Source organism: Anomaloglossus baeobatrachus, chromosome 1 (genome assembly GCF_048569485.1).
Source record: "Anomaloglossus baeobatrachus isolate aAnoBae1 chromosome 1, aAnoBae1.hap1, whole genome shotgun sequence".
NCBI lineage: Eukaryota > Metazoa > Chordata > Amphibia > Anura > Aromobatidae > Anomaloglossus > Anomaloglossus baeobatrachus.
This window is the reverse complement of record NC_134353.1, coordinates 635,650,728-635,668,637: the sequence shown is the minus strand read 5'-3', so window position 1 is coordinate 635,668,637 and position 17,910 is coordinate 635,650,728. Positions and strand designations below refer to the sequence as shown.

The 17,910-nt window shown below is 47.9% G+C and overlaps 1 protein-coding gene across 2 annotated transcripts in view; it reads right to left on the bottom strand.

Annotated features, from left to right (window-relative positions):
* SLC7A7 (solute carrier family 7 member 7) overlaps positions 1–17,910 on the bottom strand; it is a 77,643-nt gene that overhangs the window by 14,654 nt on the left and 45,079 nt on the right. For both annotated transcript variants that reach the window (XM_075319464.1, XM_075319457.1), the window contains exons 7-8: positions 12,593–12,689; positions 1,556–1,705 (exon numbers count right to left, since the gene is read on the bottom strand). In XM_075319464.1, coding sequence (XP_075175579.1) covers positions 1,556–1,705; positions 12,593–12,689 — 247 coding nt within the window. The remainder of the gene's footprint in view (positions 1–1,555; positions 1,706–12,592; positions 12,690–17,910) is intronic.

Sequence of the window (17,910 nt, the reverse complement as noted above, 5' to 3'; positions counted from 1 at the left end):
AAAAAGACTTTACATAGGTGCAGGGAAGAGGCCGTCACCGCTAACTGCAGGGAACAGCAGCACCATAACCGTCCGAGGGACCCGTCCAACCAGCCGTTTGTTTACCGAGAACTGTGTCGTGTTTACTGGCTGAGTGAGTACCTCCGTGCCGTGCGGCACAGCGCTGCCCCTGCGCCCCTGCACCTCCACAGGCCCCATACCCGCCTGTCCACCATACCAACCCCATCACTGGGCCCCGGGACCACCAAAACCCCCTACCCACGGAGGGGCAAATCAACAACTGGCTGCTCCATACCCTCACTCCCGGGCTCCCCAGACAGAGCAGCGGTGGTGTCCACTTAATCACCACAACCGTGGGTGGCGTCACGGACAATAAACTATCCCAAATCCCAATCCCCTTTCACTCACGGGCGAGGAGCGCCGCTTGAGTCCCCGGGATCCGGCCCATCGCTCGAGCCACCGAGCAGCAGCAGCAGCAGGCCGCAGCGGCAGCCGGACCCGAGCAGTGGGAGAGCGCGGCGTCCCCTCCTCCGCTCGCGACATAATGTTTTGTTCTTTTTTCTCACAGACACATGTGATTTCTCCGGTGCGTGTCACACGGAACACATCCGTGTGGTCCGTTTGCATTACGTGTGACCTGTTTGCGTTCCGTGTGACACCCGTGATGCCGGAGAGAAAACGGACATGTTGTCGTGTGGAACACACGGACACACGTATGTACGGCACGGACACACGTTCCGTGCGTAAATACATTCGTGTATCCAAGTCCATTAAAAAACCAAGGTCTACGTGTGTATGTGTCTCTGGTACGTGAGGAAACTTACCAAACACGTACCGGAGGCACGGACGTGTGAAAGAGGCCTTAAAGTGAGCCTGTCAGGTCCAATATGCACCCAGAACCACGAGCAGTTCTGTGTGTATATTGCTAATCCCTGCCTAACCGTCAATGTATACACTAGCATAGATAAAGAGATCTTTAGAAAAAGTATTTCTAAAGATCTTCTACCATTTGCTAATGAGCAAGGAGACTAGTCCCCTAGGCGTTAGTTCCCCTTGCCAATTGGCTCCATTAGCATGTTAGTACGTCCCTGTGGGTGTGCTAACATGCTAATGAATCTGCAGCGTCAGAGGATGATCTCATTCACCTCTCTGCCACCATCGCGTCCGACGGGGGATTGACCCGAAGTTTGGGTCATGCGAACTATGAAGCCGAGTGTACACGTCCTGGCTTCAAACTGAAGTAGTGCGCATGACCGAAACTCCAGGGTCATGCGCACTGAGCCGAAATCCAGCGTCGGGCGGCGGAGAGGTGAGGGAGATCATCCTGTGACGCTGTACATTCATAAGCATGTTAGCACGCCCACAGGGGGTTCTGGGTGCGTATTGGACCTGACCGGTTCCCTTTAAGAGCTTTCTAGACTAAACTAAATCTGACACCAGTGATGAGGTGAACAAAGGTTGGTATGAGAATATATAACAACAAAGAAAAAGATCCCTGTAACTTAAGGTCAAAGGGCAAGACAGAAAAACACTAAGAAATCTAGACAAGACTAACCTTGAGGGGTCGTGGCCTGTCCGGTTCCTTCCAGCGCAGATAAAGTTGTCCAGCAATAGACAGGCCCACAAACAACCAATAGCTGAAGCTGTAGTAATTAATGAGCTGGAAAATGTCTTCTACACAGAGGTACACCAGAGCCATGGCACCCTGCAAATGGAAAGCAGAGGATCACTGAAAATCTTTGTGGGTGTTTACTGCTCAGGCATCATTGCATTATCTGCAGGACATTGTACCTAGATGTATTAACTACTCTTCAAAAAAAACTTAAAATGAACACCTTTCTCCAAATAAAGCTCTACTCCAGCGGGGAATTTTTTCAGCACTGGAGGGATGCTTTAAATTTAAGTCACCTGCCGTGGATCTTATACTCACCCTTCGGCGTTTTTACCTTTTCCCGGTTGCTATGGTCCCACAGCGCCATCTTATGCCGTTAACTTCCCACTGTCCAGATATCAAAAGTTACGTCACAAGAAGGATGCTCTCATAGACTTACATTGATTTGTGACCTTTGGCACGCTCCATGTAACACTGGAGCAGCTGACAGGTCACAAACTGCAGACAGGAGTATCAGTGAAAACAGATGAAGATGCCAGAAGTTGTGGATAAGACAGAGGGCAGGGGACTTAGATTTAAAGCAGCACTCAAGGGGGGTTATAACAACAACAAAAAATACTGGAGCGGTCCTTTAAGCAAAATCATTTGTATCTTTATTGACTGTTATTTCTGCTATAGAATGTATTGTATAGCTGTAAAGGAAACACATGTATTGTAAAGAGGCCCACATATATATTATGTATTGTATGTGTATGTAGTTTATTCCAACCCATCTATTTTTACCTCTAGTAGATTAAATATCATTGATTTCTTAAATGGGTTGTCAGTCATCTCATTTTGTTGACTTAGCCTTAGGATTGGTCATTATTATAAGATCGGCACCCCCCACCAATTCATTGCTAATTGCTGAATGTAAGCATTGAGAAGAGCTGAACAGCTCCATTTACTGTGCAGTGACTACTGCCAAGAACTGCATATCAATTCTGTTCTCTTAGGCTATGTGCTCACGTGTGCGTAATTCATGCAGTTACGCTGCACTCTGCAGCGCAGCGTAACTGCATGCGTCTTGCGTCCCCTGCATAATCTTTGGAGATTGTGCAGAAGGCGTGCGCACGTGGCGTCTTAGAGCGCAGCGCTTCGGCTGCTGCCCGAAGCGCGCGTTCTAAGAAGTGACATGTCACTTCTTCCGTGCGCTTTGCCGGCAGCTCCTGCTCTTAAGGGAGGAGCTGCAGGCAGAGCGCATGGAATCGGCTTTTTTTTTTTCTCACTACGAACTGTTTCTGCAGCGATTTGAAGTCCACGTGTGCTGTTCAAATCGCTGCAGAAATTTCTGCAGTGACAGTACGCAACGTGCGCACATAGCCTTAAACTAGACTTGTCACTAGGTCAAAAGTGGACTTTTTCTGCTCTGATTTTATCACCACTGCTCTCCTGATAATTCAGTGGGGGGGAGGGTTGTTGTATTTTTTTTAATCTACCATACAATTGAAGAGATATGGGCCATTTCTTTCTTTTTTTTAGCGGTCTTCAACTCAATCTTGAGCCATGGCGACTTGTTGGATGAAAGCTCTGTAAAAAGATCGACCTTGTGCAAGCCTAGGTAGGTCAACAAGGGTCTTCTATGCCATTACCTTGATAGTATCACACCATCATATTGCTTACCTTTCTTTTCTCCTTGTTCCTTCTATTTTTCCGACCATTATGTCCTCCAGTGATTGCTCTATTTGTGTAATGTTTCCAAAGTAGGCAAGTCGTAGCTTGGTGATCCTTGCTTCGAGTGACATGTCTGGCTTGATTGTTCCAAAGTTAATTTATTTGTTCTTTTTGCCATGCATGGTATGCATAATATCCTTCTCCAGCACCATATTTCAAAAGCGTTGATTCTTCTTCTGTCTTGTTTCTTCCAGGTTTCGCGTCCATATGTGACTAAAGAAAAGACCAGACTATGCACAAACCATGTCTTTGTCACAAATTACATGTTCCTCGATTTAAGGACCTTGTCCAGTGACTTCATTGTTGGTTTGTCCATAGCTATTCTCCTATTGACTTCCAGTGTCATCTATGCGTCTTGACTGATCATTGATATGAATAGGTTAAAGTCCTTTACAACTTCCATTTTGTCGCTGTCCATCTCAAATGTGTCCCGGTCAAATTTGGCAGCTGTTAATATCTTTGTCTTCTTTTTATTGAGTAGGAGTCCCATGTTCGATCCTTCCATCTTGACACTCTGTAATAAGTTCTTTATTCCATCTATGCTGGTTGCTATCAATGTTGTATTGTCTTCAATGTATTGTTAATGATTCATCCAGCAATTTGATTCCTACTTTTTTTTTCGACAAGTCTGGCCTTCCTGCAAATAGCTTCTGCATATAAATTGAAGAGAAATGGTGACAGGATACAGCCTTGTCTGATGCCTCACTCTACTTTGAACCATATGCCATGTCACCGTTTTCCATTCCAACTGTTGCTTCTTGGTCGATGTAAAGGTTCCTCATGAGGCTGATGGTTTGGTGCATCTATATCATTCATGGTATTCCAATATTTCTGGTGATCAACACAGTCAAAGGCTTTGCTGTAGTCGATGAAGCAAAAATAGAGCTCCTTGTTATATTCTTTCATCATCCATCTAATGGTAAGTTTTATGTCCATTACCAAGAGCTCACAGGTTTCTCTAGGGGCATGTTATTTAGGCTGCTCTACATTATTACATTGTGAGCAGTGTACCTTTGGCAAACACAATAAAAAGTAGCACTAAACATAAAGGCCATGTCTCTGGAACTGTATGGCAGTTTAAAAAAAAAAAAAAGTTTAGAAAAAACTTAATACTTAGGAGAATAGCAGGCAGAAATCTAGAGCAAAAACTGTTCACTTCTGACCTGGTGACAGATCCTCTTTAACTAACAGTTTATTGGTCGGGATACTGAGTGATGGTGACCCATCAATCATAGGCCATCAATATTATATGCCCAAAACAATCCTTTAACATTCTGATTTCGCACCTGAGTTTTCTTTAAACAAGATAGCTCTTGACCGTAACCATGTTGTATGGAACTATAATCCAGCACAGAATGTTTGCTATAGGCCTATACTGGATTCATAAGGAATATGTGAGGAAAAAAAAGTCATGGCATGCTCCTTCGGCTAAATTCACAAATCTGTGTGTCACAGTCCAAGCACAGACGATGAAGAATGGACTGGCCGCAGATCTCCTGACCCAAACACAGCAACCTTACAGTTACATAAGAGGCTGCTAGTTTCGGGTCAGGAGATCCACGGCCAGTTTGTGCATCACGATCTGTGCTCGAAACGTCACACACAGATATGTGACTCTAGCCTAAAAAGGTAATATTGTGCCTCACAGAGCCATCACATGTAATACGGACTCTGTATTTAAGTTTTCCTTTGCTATTTATGCACGCATAAGTTCCCTATATGAAAGATCTGTGTGTCTTCAATCCTATCGCATGGCATATCAGATCCATCCATACAAACAATCCATTTGTATAAACACACTCATTGCCCTTGCATTGGCATGTATTGTATTTTAAATCTTATATTTGAAAAAATCCTCCATGTTAAAACAAACCCCATCCTCTTACTAAAGTGGCACTTCTGCGATAGTTACTTTCATCTGCGTCACCACTTCTGCTTTGTGGTTGACCTTTAGTATCACATCCTATTTCACAATAGGTTTAATGAATGAAAATTATGATATTTGATAATCTGGGAAAAAACTGCACATTTCTTAACATTCTGTAAGATATCTGCAATGATGGGATTTTTTTGGTTCTCTTCATAGTAAATCCAGGTCATATGCTTTGATGCACTCATAGGTACTTATAGAATGGTTAATGAATCTCTGATCCAAAACAAAAAAAAGTCTGGTACTGTATTAGCCACAAGAAAAAAGTCTAATATAAAAATTTATGATACTATCATAGCTCGCAACCGTCTCGGATTCAGCGGGACTGTCCCAATCTGAGGGCTCAGTCCCACTGTCCCAACACATCAGAGCTTTTGTCCCAAATTCCTCTTACCCTTCTCGCTGGCAGCGTAACACTTATTCCTCAGGCGGCGGAGCCAGCATCTCTCTGCACATACACAAATTAAACAATTCTATTCTTTTCTGATCTCCCCAAGAATCGATCTCACAACTTCCATGTAAGCAGGCAGCAGCTCTAGCTATAAAATTCTGCTGTATGTAACTGTCCAAGCAAAGAGAATGTGATTTCATGAAAACTGCTTTATATGAGTTTCTTTAGGCTCCACGTAGAGATCTCTAGAGGAAAAAAAAGCACCAAAACCACACAGTTTAGATACACAGAGGGTGTATCTAAACTGTGTGGTTTCGGTGCTTTTTTTCCTCTAGAGATCTCTATGTGGAGCCTAAAGAAACTCATATAAATGCGGCTTCCCATCTGTACCAAAAATGCATCAAATATAGGGGAAAAGGCATGAAAAATGCAGTCAAAATGTAATAACCAGAGAAGGTTGTTATTGCATAGTGTGGTGTAGACACCAAAAAGCAGAAAACAAAAAAACGTTATTTATTTAACGAATGAACACAGCCCTACAGACACAAAAAAAACAGATATTGTACAGCAAAGCTATGACTATAAATAATTAAAAAAAAAATAATCCATAGGTCCCAACTAGAGTAGAGAATGAGGCACAGGAAACATTGCGCCACCCTAAGATAATCAAAAGCTGGGTCGGAGATGCCTGAAGCTAAGAAATTTGCGGGGTTCCTATTCAGCGCCCAAGTACCACTAGACTAGACTCTGGATCAGAGTCCTGCAAATTAATCACCTCCTCTCTAGTCTCAACTATCCTGGATACAGCGGATAGTCCCGAATTTGAGTCTATTCCCTCCAGTCTCAGGCGTCTGCTGAATGTCCCTTATTGCCACCACCCTTTGACATCTCCTTTTATCAGGGTAGAAAGAAATAGTAAATTGATGTGACTTGTGTTGTGGCTAGGTGAGTGCACAATTTTCCATGTCACACAAAGCATAGTTTATCCCTTGTTCTACATCTCAGAAGTTGGGAGGTATGCACTATGAGTTTTATCCCAAAGATTTATAGTAAGTCACAAGATCTAAGAATCTGGTCCGAAAATAGTGAGGGCATCAGGCTTCAAATTTAAAGACAATACATCTTTCACACTACTTATCTGTGAAACAAATTACCAACTTCTAGACCACTAATGACTTAAAGGGGTTATCCGGTATTGGGGTACAAGTCTGCAGTCACTCTAACTCTGTGACACTTTATAACTGCAGACTTGTGAATCCTCACAGTGCGTGCGGTGTCAGGACTCTCTTGTGATAGCAGGCAGGGTGACTGCAAGTATGCGTTTTGCATGACAAGCTAAGAGGAATCTGGTTGTTTAAATATTCCTTAGACAATACCACCTCCCCATTTATACCTAATATATGCAAAAAAAAATACATGACTGTTTGCGACTTGGGTAAAATGGCCACAGCAGCCATTACTGCCATTAATTATTAAATTATAAATAACTAGAGATTGGCGTATAGTAACTATTTATTTTCAGATTATTTGTAATGCATCCCAAAGTACTGTTGGAACAATACTCGGTATTTGGTAAGCATTATCTGAACACGAATAGTTACTATTCGCCTATCACTAATTGTAACATAACAAAAACGGAGCGCCCACAAGAATTATAAACAAGTAAACAATTACATAAAGGCTAATAGGCCTAGGCCATTGGCAAACCCCATGTCCTAGAGTACTTTCCCTGGCAGCACCACACCAGCCCAAAGTGTAAGGTATTAATACCACACGGTTAATACCCCTTAACCATGCAGGCCAGTTGTATTGGGATGTAACCAAAGTTACAACTCCCCAATAGCGCTCTTCATCCAAAAGGACGTGACACTTAACAAGCCTTTGACTCAGACCTATCACTTGCCACAGACCTGATTGTGTAACCCCTTCAGTCTTATCTTTGGACAAAGAAACCCCAAATGCTGAGGCTACCTTTTTCAAAGTGAAACCTCCAAACCTAAGGATCAACACAGAAAAAACTCATCCAAGTAATGTTATAGAGGAAATTCCAGACACATTCCTTACCACCATGAATGAGAGAGAGGAAAACAAAAATCTACATAAAAGTCACCATACCATATACAACACAAGTGAAAACTGTCTGTGTGCACTGGAAGCATACGAAAAGCCACTTTGATGTCAGACTTCAACGCTCCATTCCCATTTGATCACACTAAATCCACTGCTTTATCAAATGACATATAGGACACAGAACAGAGTTCTGAATCAATGCAGTCGTTAACTAATGCAGCAGCTGAATAAGACAAATAATGAATAAGCCTAAACTTTTTAATTTGACGTTCTTGAACTATGCTCAATGGAAACACCCTCAAATGTGGCGAAGAAGAGTGCGGAAATGGACCTACCATACAACCAAAGTCCATTTCTTTGGCTACTTTCTCACTCGCAACCTCTGGATTTTCCCTTGCCGACTTCAAATTATCTAGCCTGAAAACTGGAGCCTTATGTGGGCGTCACACGGTACGATCTATCGCGCGATCGTATCCGCCCCTGTCATTTGTGCGTCACGGGCAAATCGCTGCCCGTGTCACACAAACTCGTTAAACCGCCGTCACACGTACTTACCTGCTGAGCGACCTCGCTGTGGGCAGCGAACATCCTCTTCCTGAAGGGGGAGGGACGTTTGGCATCACAGCGACGTCACACAGCCGCTGGCTAATAGAAGCGGAGGGGCGGAGATGAGCGGGACGTAAACATCCCGCCCACCTCCTTCCTTCCGCATAACCGGCAGGTGCCGCGGTACGCAGGTAAGCTGTGTTCATCGTTCCCGGGGTGTCACACGGAGCGATGTGTGCTACCCCGGGTACGATGAACAACCGGCGCAAATAAAAATAAACGATTTTTAAAAATAAGCGACGAGTACACGACTCACGATTTGTGAGCGATTCTGCGTCGCTCGGAGGTGTCACATGAAACGACATCGCAAACGATTCCGGAAGTGCGTCACGAAAACCGTGACCCCGACGATGCATCGCACGATAGATCATTTTGTGTGACGCCCGCATTAGGATCAAACTGAATCCTGAAAACCTGAAAAACCAGACTCAATTAGAAGTGCAGCTTCTAAATTTAAATACCTACTTAAAGAGAGGACCATTGCTGCGAGTTTCACTGGAGCCTTCCCTTTTTCCAGCACCCACTCCAGACTTTCCTTTTGTCTTCTTAAAACACTTTGACAGACTGTGACTCCCCCCACAACAGGAACACTTGTGTCTGAACTTACACAAGGCCCCAAGTTTGCACTGTCTCTCATTATGCTGCCAAGTAAATCCTTTCCTTTGAGATGCCGAAGATCCACTTGTTGTGCTAGAAACCCCCCAAAAGGGCTGCAAAGATGGAGCCGTCATCAGGTGCATCCACAGGGACTTGTTCCTATGGTCTCAACCCTCGCTCTACCTCATAGCTTTACGCTGTTGAGATTGTTCATCATATCTAAGCCAAGCTATGCCACGTACAGCTCTGTAAGTCTCACCAATCGTACCCATGTAACCAAACAAGGGAGAACAATTCTCAGACTTTTTTTCCCCCATCCCATTCGCCAGAATTGTGAACACCTGCAACAGTTGTAAAACATCCTCGAAATTAACCGATACCGATGTTTCTCCTCCTTCTGTTTCTTAGAATTGTTAGGCTTCACCTTATCCAAATTAAACATTTTAAGGCCTCTTTCACATGTACGTGCCTCCGGTACGTGTTTGGCAGTTTTCTCACGTACCGGAGACACGTACGTAGACCTAGGTATTTCTATGGTTTTGGACACACGTAAGTATTTGCGCACGGAACGTGTGTCCGTTCCATACTTACGTGTGTCCGTGTGTTTCTCACGCCGACATGTCAGTTTTCTCTCCAGCATCACGGGTGTCACACAGAACGCAAACGTGTCACACGTAATGCAAACGGACCACACGAATGTGTTCCGTGTGACACGCAAAAAAAAACAACAAACCTTCACTCACCTTCTCCTGCCCTGCTGTCTCTGCCGCTGCTGTCACTTGCTGCCGACCGCCGCTCATTATGCTCATTGAATATTCACTTCACTGCGGCCGGAAGCAGCAGCAGCGGGGAGTCGGCAGGACCGGAGACCGAAGATCAGCACCACGGACAGCGACGCCAGGGACAGGTGAGTAGAAAGTTCCCGTTCTCCGTGTGTTATCACGGATAACACAAGGAGAACACACGTAGGCAATAAACACGCACCTCTGACACGTCCGTGAAAAACGTACGTGGTTTTTCACGGACATGTGAGAGAGGCCTAAAAGGAAGTAGTGAGAAAATTTCAACATACTCCCCCCTCCAAATTCTTCTCTAACATCCTGCTTTAAATGCACCCCCAAAGGGTTGTCAAAACAAACGTAAACCTCACTCCTATCCGATCATCTAAGCGCACTACTTCATCTTCCTTCTATTTATGCTTAAAACTGGATTCAGTAACTGCCAATGAAGACCCCCCCTCACCCCCCCCTTGCTAGTCCGGACTAGGGGCTCTTACAGGAAATTGTGAATTACCAGACCTTAACCGTTCCGCCAACAAATCCTGTAATAGACCCAAAAACAGACCCCACAAATCCAAAGACCCAGCATTAGGGTCCTGCCTATCCCACGACGCTAATGCCATATTCCTAACACCATCACCAATATCAAAATTCCCCACAACAGGTAAATCAATGACAGTTGTGTTCTGCTCACCAGGCTGCCTCAGAGGTGTTCTCGGGTTAGCCGTAACATTCACTGGTGGTGTGTCCTCATGTGCAGACATTGCAGGGGACAGCTCGCTGTCTTCTCCACTGGATACATGGGTCCTGGCATCGCAGACAAGCCCAGGGGTATCCGGAGAAGGTACCGACTGACATTGTCTACAGTTAAACTCCCTGGTCACCACTGCCTGGATCTCAACCTCCACAGTTCGATCCCTTGATCCTGCTGCACGCCGAGAGGACCCACCAGTAAAGGAAACACAACCGACTCCAACTAGGCCAGTTGTAATCTGGGACGCTGCATGCTCACAGGGCAACTGTTCTGACCGCAACCCCCCTCCGACTGTAATGCTGGGCTCGACCCCTGGCTGGCATCAGGGGTCATCAGAGGACAGGTCCAGGAACCAGAAGGCCTCGCACCGGAAGTAGGCTGCAACTCGGCTACACCCACTGCCGAAAAGCTGCTGCATCGGTGAAGATTCCTACTGGGGACTGGAGGAGAAACAAGATGTGTGCTTCGCATCTCCCACCCCAGAGAATCCCCGAAGGGGCTCCTGGATCGGCACCAGGCTCCTCGACTCCCCTCCAGTGAATAGCGCCGTGATCTCCAAGAGCGTGATGGGAGGTGAAGGGCGCCATCACCGCTCCTGGTCTCTGAAAGCCAGTGATTCTGTCAGCCCACCCTGACTGTTTTGCTCTGTTGCTGGCTCATTACAGCTGGTCTGATCCGGCAACATCGCACCATGACAGCGTGCAGGGACCAGCCTCTGAAACAAGCAATACTGATGAAGCTTCATTTTAAAAAGAGGGCATGTGCTGTTAGTGGCCGCAGCTTCTGCCTTCCAATGATGCTTCATTTGAAAATCCCATCTTGCATGGGGATTCTCAAATGAAACATCATCAGACCGGAAGGAGGGGAAAAAAATTCAATAGCAGTGAGTGTTGTTAGTGAACAGTAGGGAATTTTTAATGGAACCATATTAGTAGTTTAGATTACCCTAATAAATAAGCAGGGATTTGGTTGAAAATTTGTTTAGCCTTCAGACCACCCCTTTAGGATTTAGGTTTCTTTTACATGAATAATGAGCACATCTGTAGTGAGCACAGATCAATTTATATGGGCTTACGAAAACATGTGTCTTGACTGGTCAGTATCACAGCAGAAGAGAGTATTCATGTATATTTCATTTTGGCTCAGTGCCTTTGGCTACATATACAGTAAGAGTAATATCCTTCATCAGGATCATCATATGATGAGGGAGGTTACTCTGAAACGCGTAGGATAGTCACATATTGAAGATCCAGCATTCACCTTTACTAAACAGCAGCGCGGCAATCAACCCTTTCCACTCCTATTAGCTATCACAAAGGATCCTTGATACTGGGGCCGCAGCAGATTTATTTTCCCAGTGGTTATGTCTTATACAAACCCCCCAGGTGAGCAAAACCTAAATTGTAGCTTCACTGTATCTTACAGATAAGACCCTACTTTAACCTTTGGTTACATAAAGATACTAGTTTCCTATACCTGGTGTTCTTTACAGTTGCCATTGCACCTTAAGTGATACACACTAGATAGTTATAGTTCGGATATAACACCTATTTGGGATTACAAGCACTTTATTTTTTGCAACTAGTATTATGCATGATATTTACTCTATACGTACCTAGAAGAATTTCTTGGTATTATTAGCATGGCACATACATATTATAAATTTGAATTTGATGTCCTTTGCTCTTGTGATGCCATGTTGGCCCTTTTTATTTTAGAGAAACTGCACTTTCTATTCAACAAAGGAGAAATGACGTAATGTTTTCCAAGTACAAAATTGGTTGGTGATTAAATTGGCTTTGATGTACAAGGACTGTAATGGATACACTGAATGAGATGACAACTTAGAATATTCAGTTATTATAGTTGAAGGACTATTTTTTGTTTCTCTTCTTCAGACAGATATGAAGTTTTAGCAAAGAACAAAGGTGTCTTCATCAGATATTGTATCAATCCATGTTTGATGAAGAGACCTGAGTAATCTCAAAAGCTTAACATTTTCATCTTCCGTACAGTCAGCCAAGCTTTTAACCAGTGAGGGCTCTCAATATTCATGTTTTAGAAATTTTCTGATGGTACTGCAGAACATTTCATGAGTAGCTTTAGTATATGAAGCTGGCATCCTGCCTGGCTCACTTACATTAAACAGCAGGGCTGGTATTGGGGTGAACCTCTCCATATGGATCATACTGAGAGCATCAGGAAGGTGTCCTTCTCGAGACCCTACAAAGAAGAGCCTGAAAGGGAGGACAAAAACAACTTTACTAACTACACGAATGAACATCTAGGAATGTCAGTGCCAGAACAAAAGAAACATACAAGACAAACGATCCATTTTTCTGATCAGTTTACACATTTTCTAATCTCTCTATTATTATTGCAGAATTGTTAGCTGGACTTTGAGCTTCTAAATGTATATCCAAAGATAAATAGCTAATTCAATATTTAAGCTAAAGGCACCCATACACATTCATGTCTGCTGAAACCGCTAGTACATACGTGGTAAAAATTTTGGTACCCCTTGTTTAATCAAAGAAAAACCCACAGTGGTCACAGAAATATCCTGAATTTGACAAAAGTATTAATAAATAAAAATATCTATGAAAATGAACAATTGAAAGTCAGATATTGCTTTCAACCATGCTTCCACAGAATTTTAAAAAATAAAACTCATGAAATAGGCGTGGACAGAAATGATGGTACCCCTGAAAATAATGTGACACAAGGGATATGTTAAATCAAGGTGTGCCCCTAATTAGCATCACAGGTGTCTACAATCTTGTAATCAGTCAGTGGTCCTGTATATAGGGCTACAGATACTCACTGTGCTGTTTGGTGACATGGTGGGTACCACACTCAACATGGACCAGAGGAAGCAACGGAAAGAGTTGTCTCAGGAAATTAGAAAGAAAATTATAGACAAGCATGTTAAAGGAAAAGGTTATAAGACCATCTCCAAGCAGCTTGATGTTCCTGTTGTGGCGCCCTGGACAAGCCAGGACGTCACAGAACAACACCTGCACACCCCACACTCCCGGTCAGGCACACTAAAGTCAGACAAAAACCCTTGTTGCCTCCCTCCAGGGGCTAATGTCCACACCAGGGGGTGGGCCAGGCGGTTGGCCCCGGCCACCGAGGAGTACAAAGTTCGGGAGGCGGGAAAAGTAGGGCAGATTAGTTTGGAGGAGAGTTGAGAAAGGAGGAAAGTGGCAGTAGAGAAGCCTGAAGTTGGTCCGGGTGTGTGGCCCGGACGGATCAGCAAGGTTGGCAGACGGTGGTGACCGACTGCAGGAGTGGCCTATTGGAGCTAGCCGTAGGACCGTGGACGGGCGGTGGCCCGGCGGTACCGGACTGGTACGCAAAGAGAAGCCAGCACCATCCGGCAGGGGCTTACGGACCCCGGCAAGGCTAGGAGTCGCCGTGAATTTGTCAAATCCGTTAGCGAAGGGAACCTCCTGGGTTTCCCAGCAGCCAAGTCCCGACAGAAGGCAACAGTCCAACCGAGAGAGGGAAACACAGTCACCGCCAAGGCTAAAGTTCCCAGGGCCAGAGCCTGCGGGCAAAAGGGGCTCCTTCAGCACCCATCCAAGCTGGGGAGCGGGTTACCGGTGGGAACCCATTGGAACCGTACACGTTACATAGGTGCAGGGAAAGGCAGTCACCATCAACCTGCCGGGGGGGAGAAACACCGCAGCCGTCTGTGGGAGCCGTCCATCCAGCCGTGTGTTTTACCGAGAACTGTGTCCTCATCATTGGCTGAGTGAGTACCACCGTGCCGTGCGGCACAGCGCTGCCCCCGTGACCCTGCACCTCACCAGGCCCCGTAACCCGCCTGCCATCCATCCCTACCCCATCACCGGGCCCCGGGACAACCAACCCCCTACCCACGGAGGGGAGAACTAACATCCAGGCTGCTCCCTGTCATCGCTCCCGGGATCCCCGTCCAGAGCAGCGGTGGTGTCACCAATATCACCACAACCGTGGGTGGCGTCACGGACAATATCCAATTCCCACAATCAAATCCCCTTTTCACTCACGGGCGAGGAACGCCGCTCGAGTCCCCGGGATCCGGCCCACCGCCCGAGCCACCACCGAGCAGCAGCCGCAGCAGCCGGACCCGAGCAGTGGGAGAGCGCAGTGTCCCCTCCTCCGCCCGCGACAACTTGGCGTCACGAACAGGATCTAACCGCTCTGCCGTCTGGTAGAGGTGCGCCTTGTTACCGCCGGAGGTGTCCGGCCGAAAATTTGCAGAAGCCGCCATTTTGGGCGCGAAAAGTTCCCGCTCGAGCGTCTCCTCGAGCAGTGGAGGCGCGAAGGCCCAAACCCCGCCCCTGTAGAGGAGGAGCCAGAAAGAGACTAAGGGGGACTGATGGCGTCTGGCCGCATGTAGCCCGCGGCTGTAAAAGCAGAGACGCCAGGACTCTGCGGCGATACTGGGTTCCTGGAAGACCTCATTACCAAGATGCACAGTCCGACTACCAACGATGACGCTCCCGCACCCGGCACGGCGATGTGGCTAAGAGACCGGACCGCCCCGCTGAGTAACCGTCTGCAAGCCCACATGCAGCTCCTCCTGGAGGAGTGGGAGACTGACATGGCTGACGTGGTGGCTGCTATGCGGAGACGCGAGGTGGAAGAGGATTTGGAGGAGCGGGTAAGAGACCCACGCCCCTGTATTCCCGAGGCATCGGCCACTGCGGCTGAGGAGCCTGCGGCCTGCACCCGCTCACCCTGCCTCCCTCCCCGCTACCCGTGTTAGCTGCTGCCGCCCCGCCACTAGGCCCGCTACCTGTCCAACCGGTAGCGATACCTGCCAACCCGCCCCGGCGGACCAGTCGGCTGCAGATGCTCAGGACCCCCTGAACCGCTCCTGTGGGAGCCGCTAGGACCGCGGCCCCTTAACGAAAATGTGCCAGAAGTCCCGGCAGTCATTGCGCCAGACCCCGAGTCCGGGACCGTGGCATGGATGAAGGCCCGAGTGATTGAGTTCCACCGACACCAGCAAAGTCAGATATACCTCATGATGGAGCAGTGGACCAGTGAAGTGGAAACGCTGGTTGCAACTTGACCCAATGTATGGGAAGGGAGCAGATGTGACGGAGCCGATCGGTAGCCCACGTCCCCATGTCCTACCAGGACCGGCCACTGCGGCTTGGGGGCCCGGCCCTGTCTCGGCCCTCGTATCATCCCTACCATTATTCCTGGGGCGCCTCAGCGTTAATCAACCTAACCTACTGCCCCACGCTACCACGGAAGAATCTGATGTGCTGGATACTGGAAGCCAAGAGGCTGCGGCAGCTGGCGGCAACCCGCCTGACACAGAGACAAGTGATAGTGACTCCAGTGACTCCAGCTCCGGTGCTGAGCCCACCCCTGAAAGTGAGGCGGCAAGTGAGTGTCTCCGCTACGTGGGAGAACCGGTGGTTTATTACACCCCGTGCAATGGTGGAAACGGATACCGGGCACCCCTTTCACTGCAGGCCTGTCACTGCATGTTTGATATGCTGGTGGCGGAGGATGAGGCCGACACCGAAGAATCGGAGTGATGGCAGCGGAGTCCCGTTGCAAGTGTCCCCTGTTGGGACCACCAGTTTACCGTTATAGAAGTTTGAAAAGAATGATAAGAAGTGAGTGATCAACCGAAGTTCACCTGATTTGAAGCCTTGATTTGCACCGGTCGTTGCCGGCAACTGGTCCCCGTTGGGACCCCTTGAAACAAATGCGTAGAAACTACTACGGACAAGCCCGAGAACTGGCAGGGCAACCACTAACTTGTGGTCTGTAAATAAAATATGTTTTAAGGCTTAACCGTTACCGCCTCCGGAGAGGCTGATTTGGAGGATGGGCCTGGAGGGAAGTGATGGCCCAGGCCCGCCACTACCGCAACCGGTGGCGATCCTCTGGGGGTTTCAGAGGGTCCCCATGGATGTGGGTCCCCTGAAAATGACAGAACCCGCTCGGGTAACTTGTGCTGGACTGGGGTCAAGGGGTGCTGCCTGTTTGCTTAGGGGCAGCATCAGGGCCAGGTTACTTGGGTGGGAGAGAGCGGAAGCCGTAACCGTTTAGTAACGTTTTAAGTAAAGTACCTCCCGATGTGGGAAGATGTTATTATACTTGTAATATGTTTTACTGTTTACTTTTCCAGTTTGTGAAAATAAAACCGGTGATGGATGGGCAGCCCGCGGACGGTCTGCATTTTACTAAGGGGGAATGTGGCGCCCTGGACAAGCCAGGACGTCACAGAACAACACCTGCACACCCCACACTCCCGGTCAGGCACACCAAAGTCAGACAAAAACCCTTGTTGCCTCCCTCCAGGGGCTGATGTCCACACCAGGGGGTTGGCCCCGCCCACCGAGGAGTACACAGTCCGGGACGCGGGAAAAGTAGGGCAGATTAGTTTGGAGGAGAGTTGAGAAAGGAGGAAAGTGGCAGTTGAGAAGCCTGAAGTTGGTCCGGGTGTGTGGCCCGGACGGATCAGCAAGGTTGGCAGACGGTGGTGACCGTCTGCAGGAGTGGCCTATTGGAGCTAGCCATAAGGACCGTGGACGGGCGGTGGCCCGGCGGTACCGGACTGGTACGCAAAGAGAAACCAGCACCATCCGGCAGGGGCTTACGGACCCCGGCAAGGCTAGGAGTCGCCGTGAATTTGCCAAATCCGTTAGCGAAGGGAACCTCCTGGGTTTCCCAGCAGCCAAGTCCCGACAGAAGGCAACAGTCCAACCGAGAGAGGGAAACACAGTCACCGCGAAGGCTAAACTTCCCAGGGCCAGAGCCTGCGGGTAAAAGGGGCTCCTTCAGCACCCATCCAAGCTGGGGAGCGGGTTACCGGTGGGAACCCATTGGAACCGTACATGTTACATAGGTGCAGGGAAAGGCAGTCACCATCAACCTTCCGGGGGGAGAAACACCGCAGCCGTCTGTGGGACCCGTCCATCCAGCCCTGTGTTTTACTGAGCACTGTGTCCTCATCATTGGCTGAGTGAGTACCACCGTGCCGTGCGACACAGCGCTGCCCCCGCGACCCTGCACCTCACCAGGCCCCGTAACCCGCCTGCCATCCATCCCTACCCCATCACCGGGCCCCGGGACAACCAACCCCCTGCCCATGGAGGGGAGAACTAACATCCAGGCTGCTCCCTGTCATCGCTCCCGGGATCCCCGTCCAGAGCAGCGGTGGTGTCACCAATATCACCACAACCGTGGGTGGTGTCACGGACAATATCCAATCCCCACAATCAAATCCCCTTTTCACTCACGGGCGAGGAACACCGCTCGAGTCCCCGGGATCCGGCCCACCGCTCGAGCCACCTCCGAGCAGCAGCCACAGCAGCAGCAGCCGGACCCGAGCAGTGGGAGAGCGCAGCGTCCCCTCCTCCGCTCGCGACACTGTGACTACAGTTGCACATATTATTCAGAAATTTAAGATCCATGGGACTGTAGCCAACCTCCCTGGAC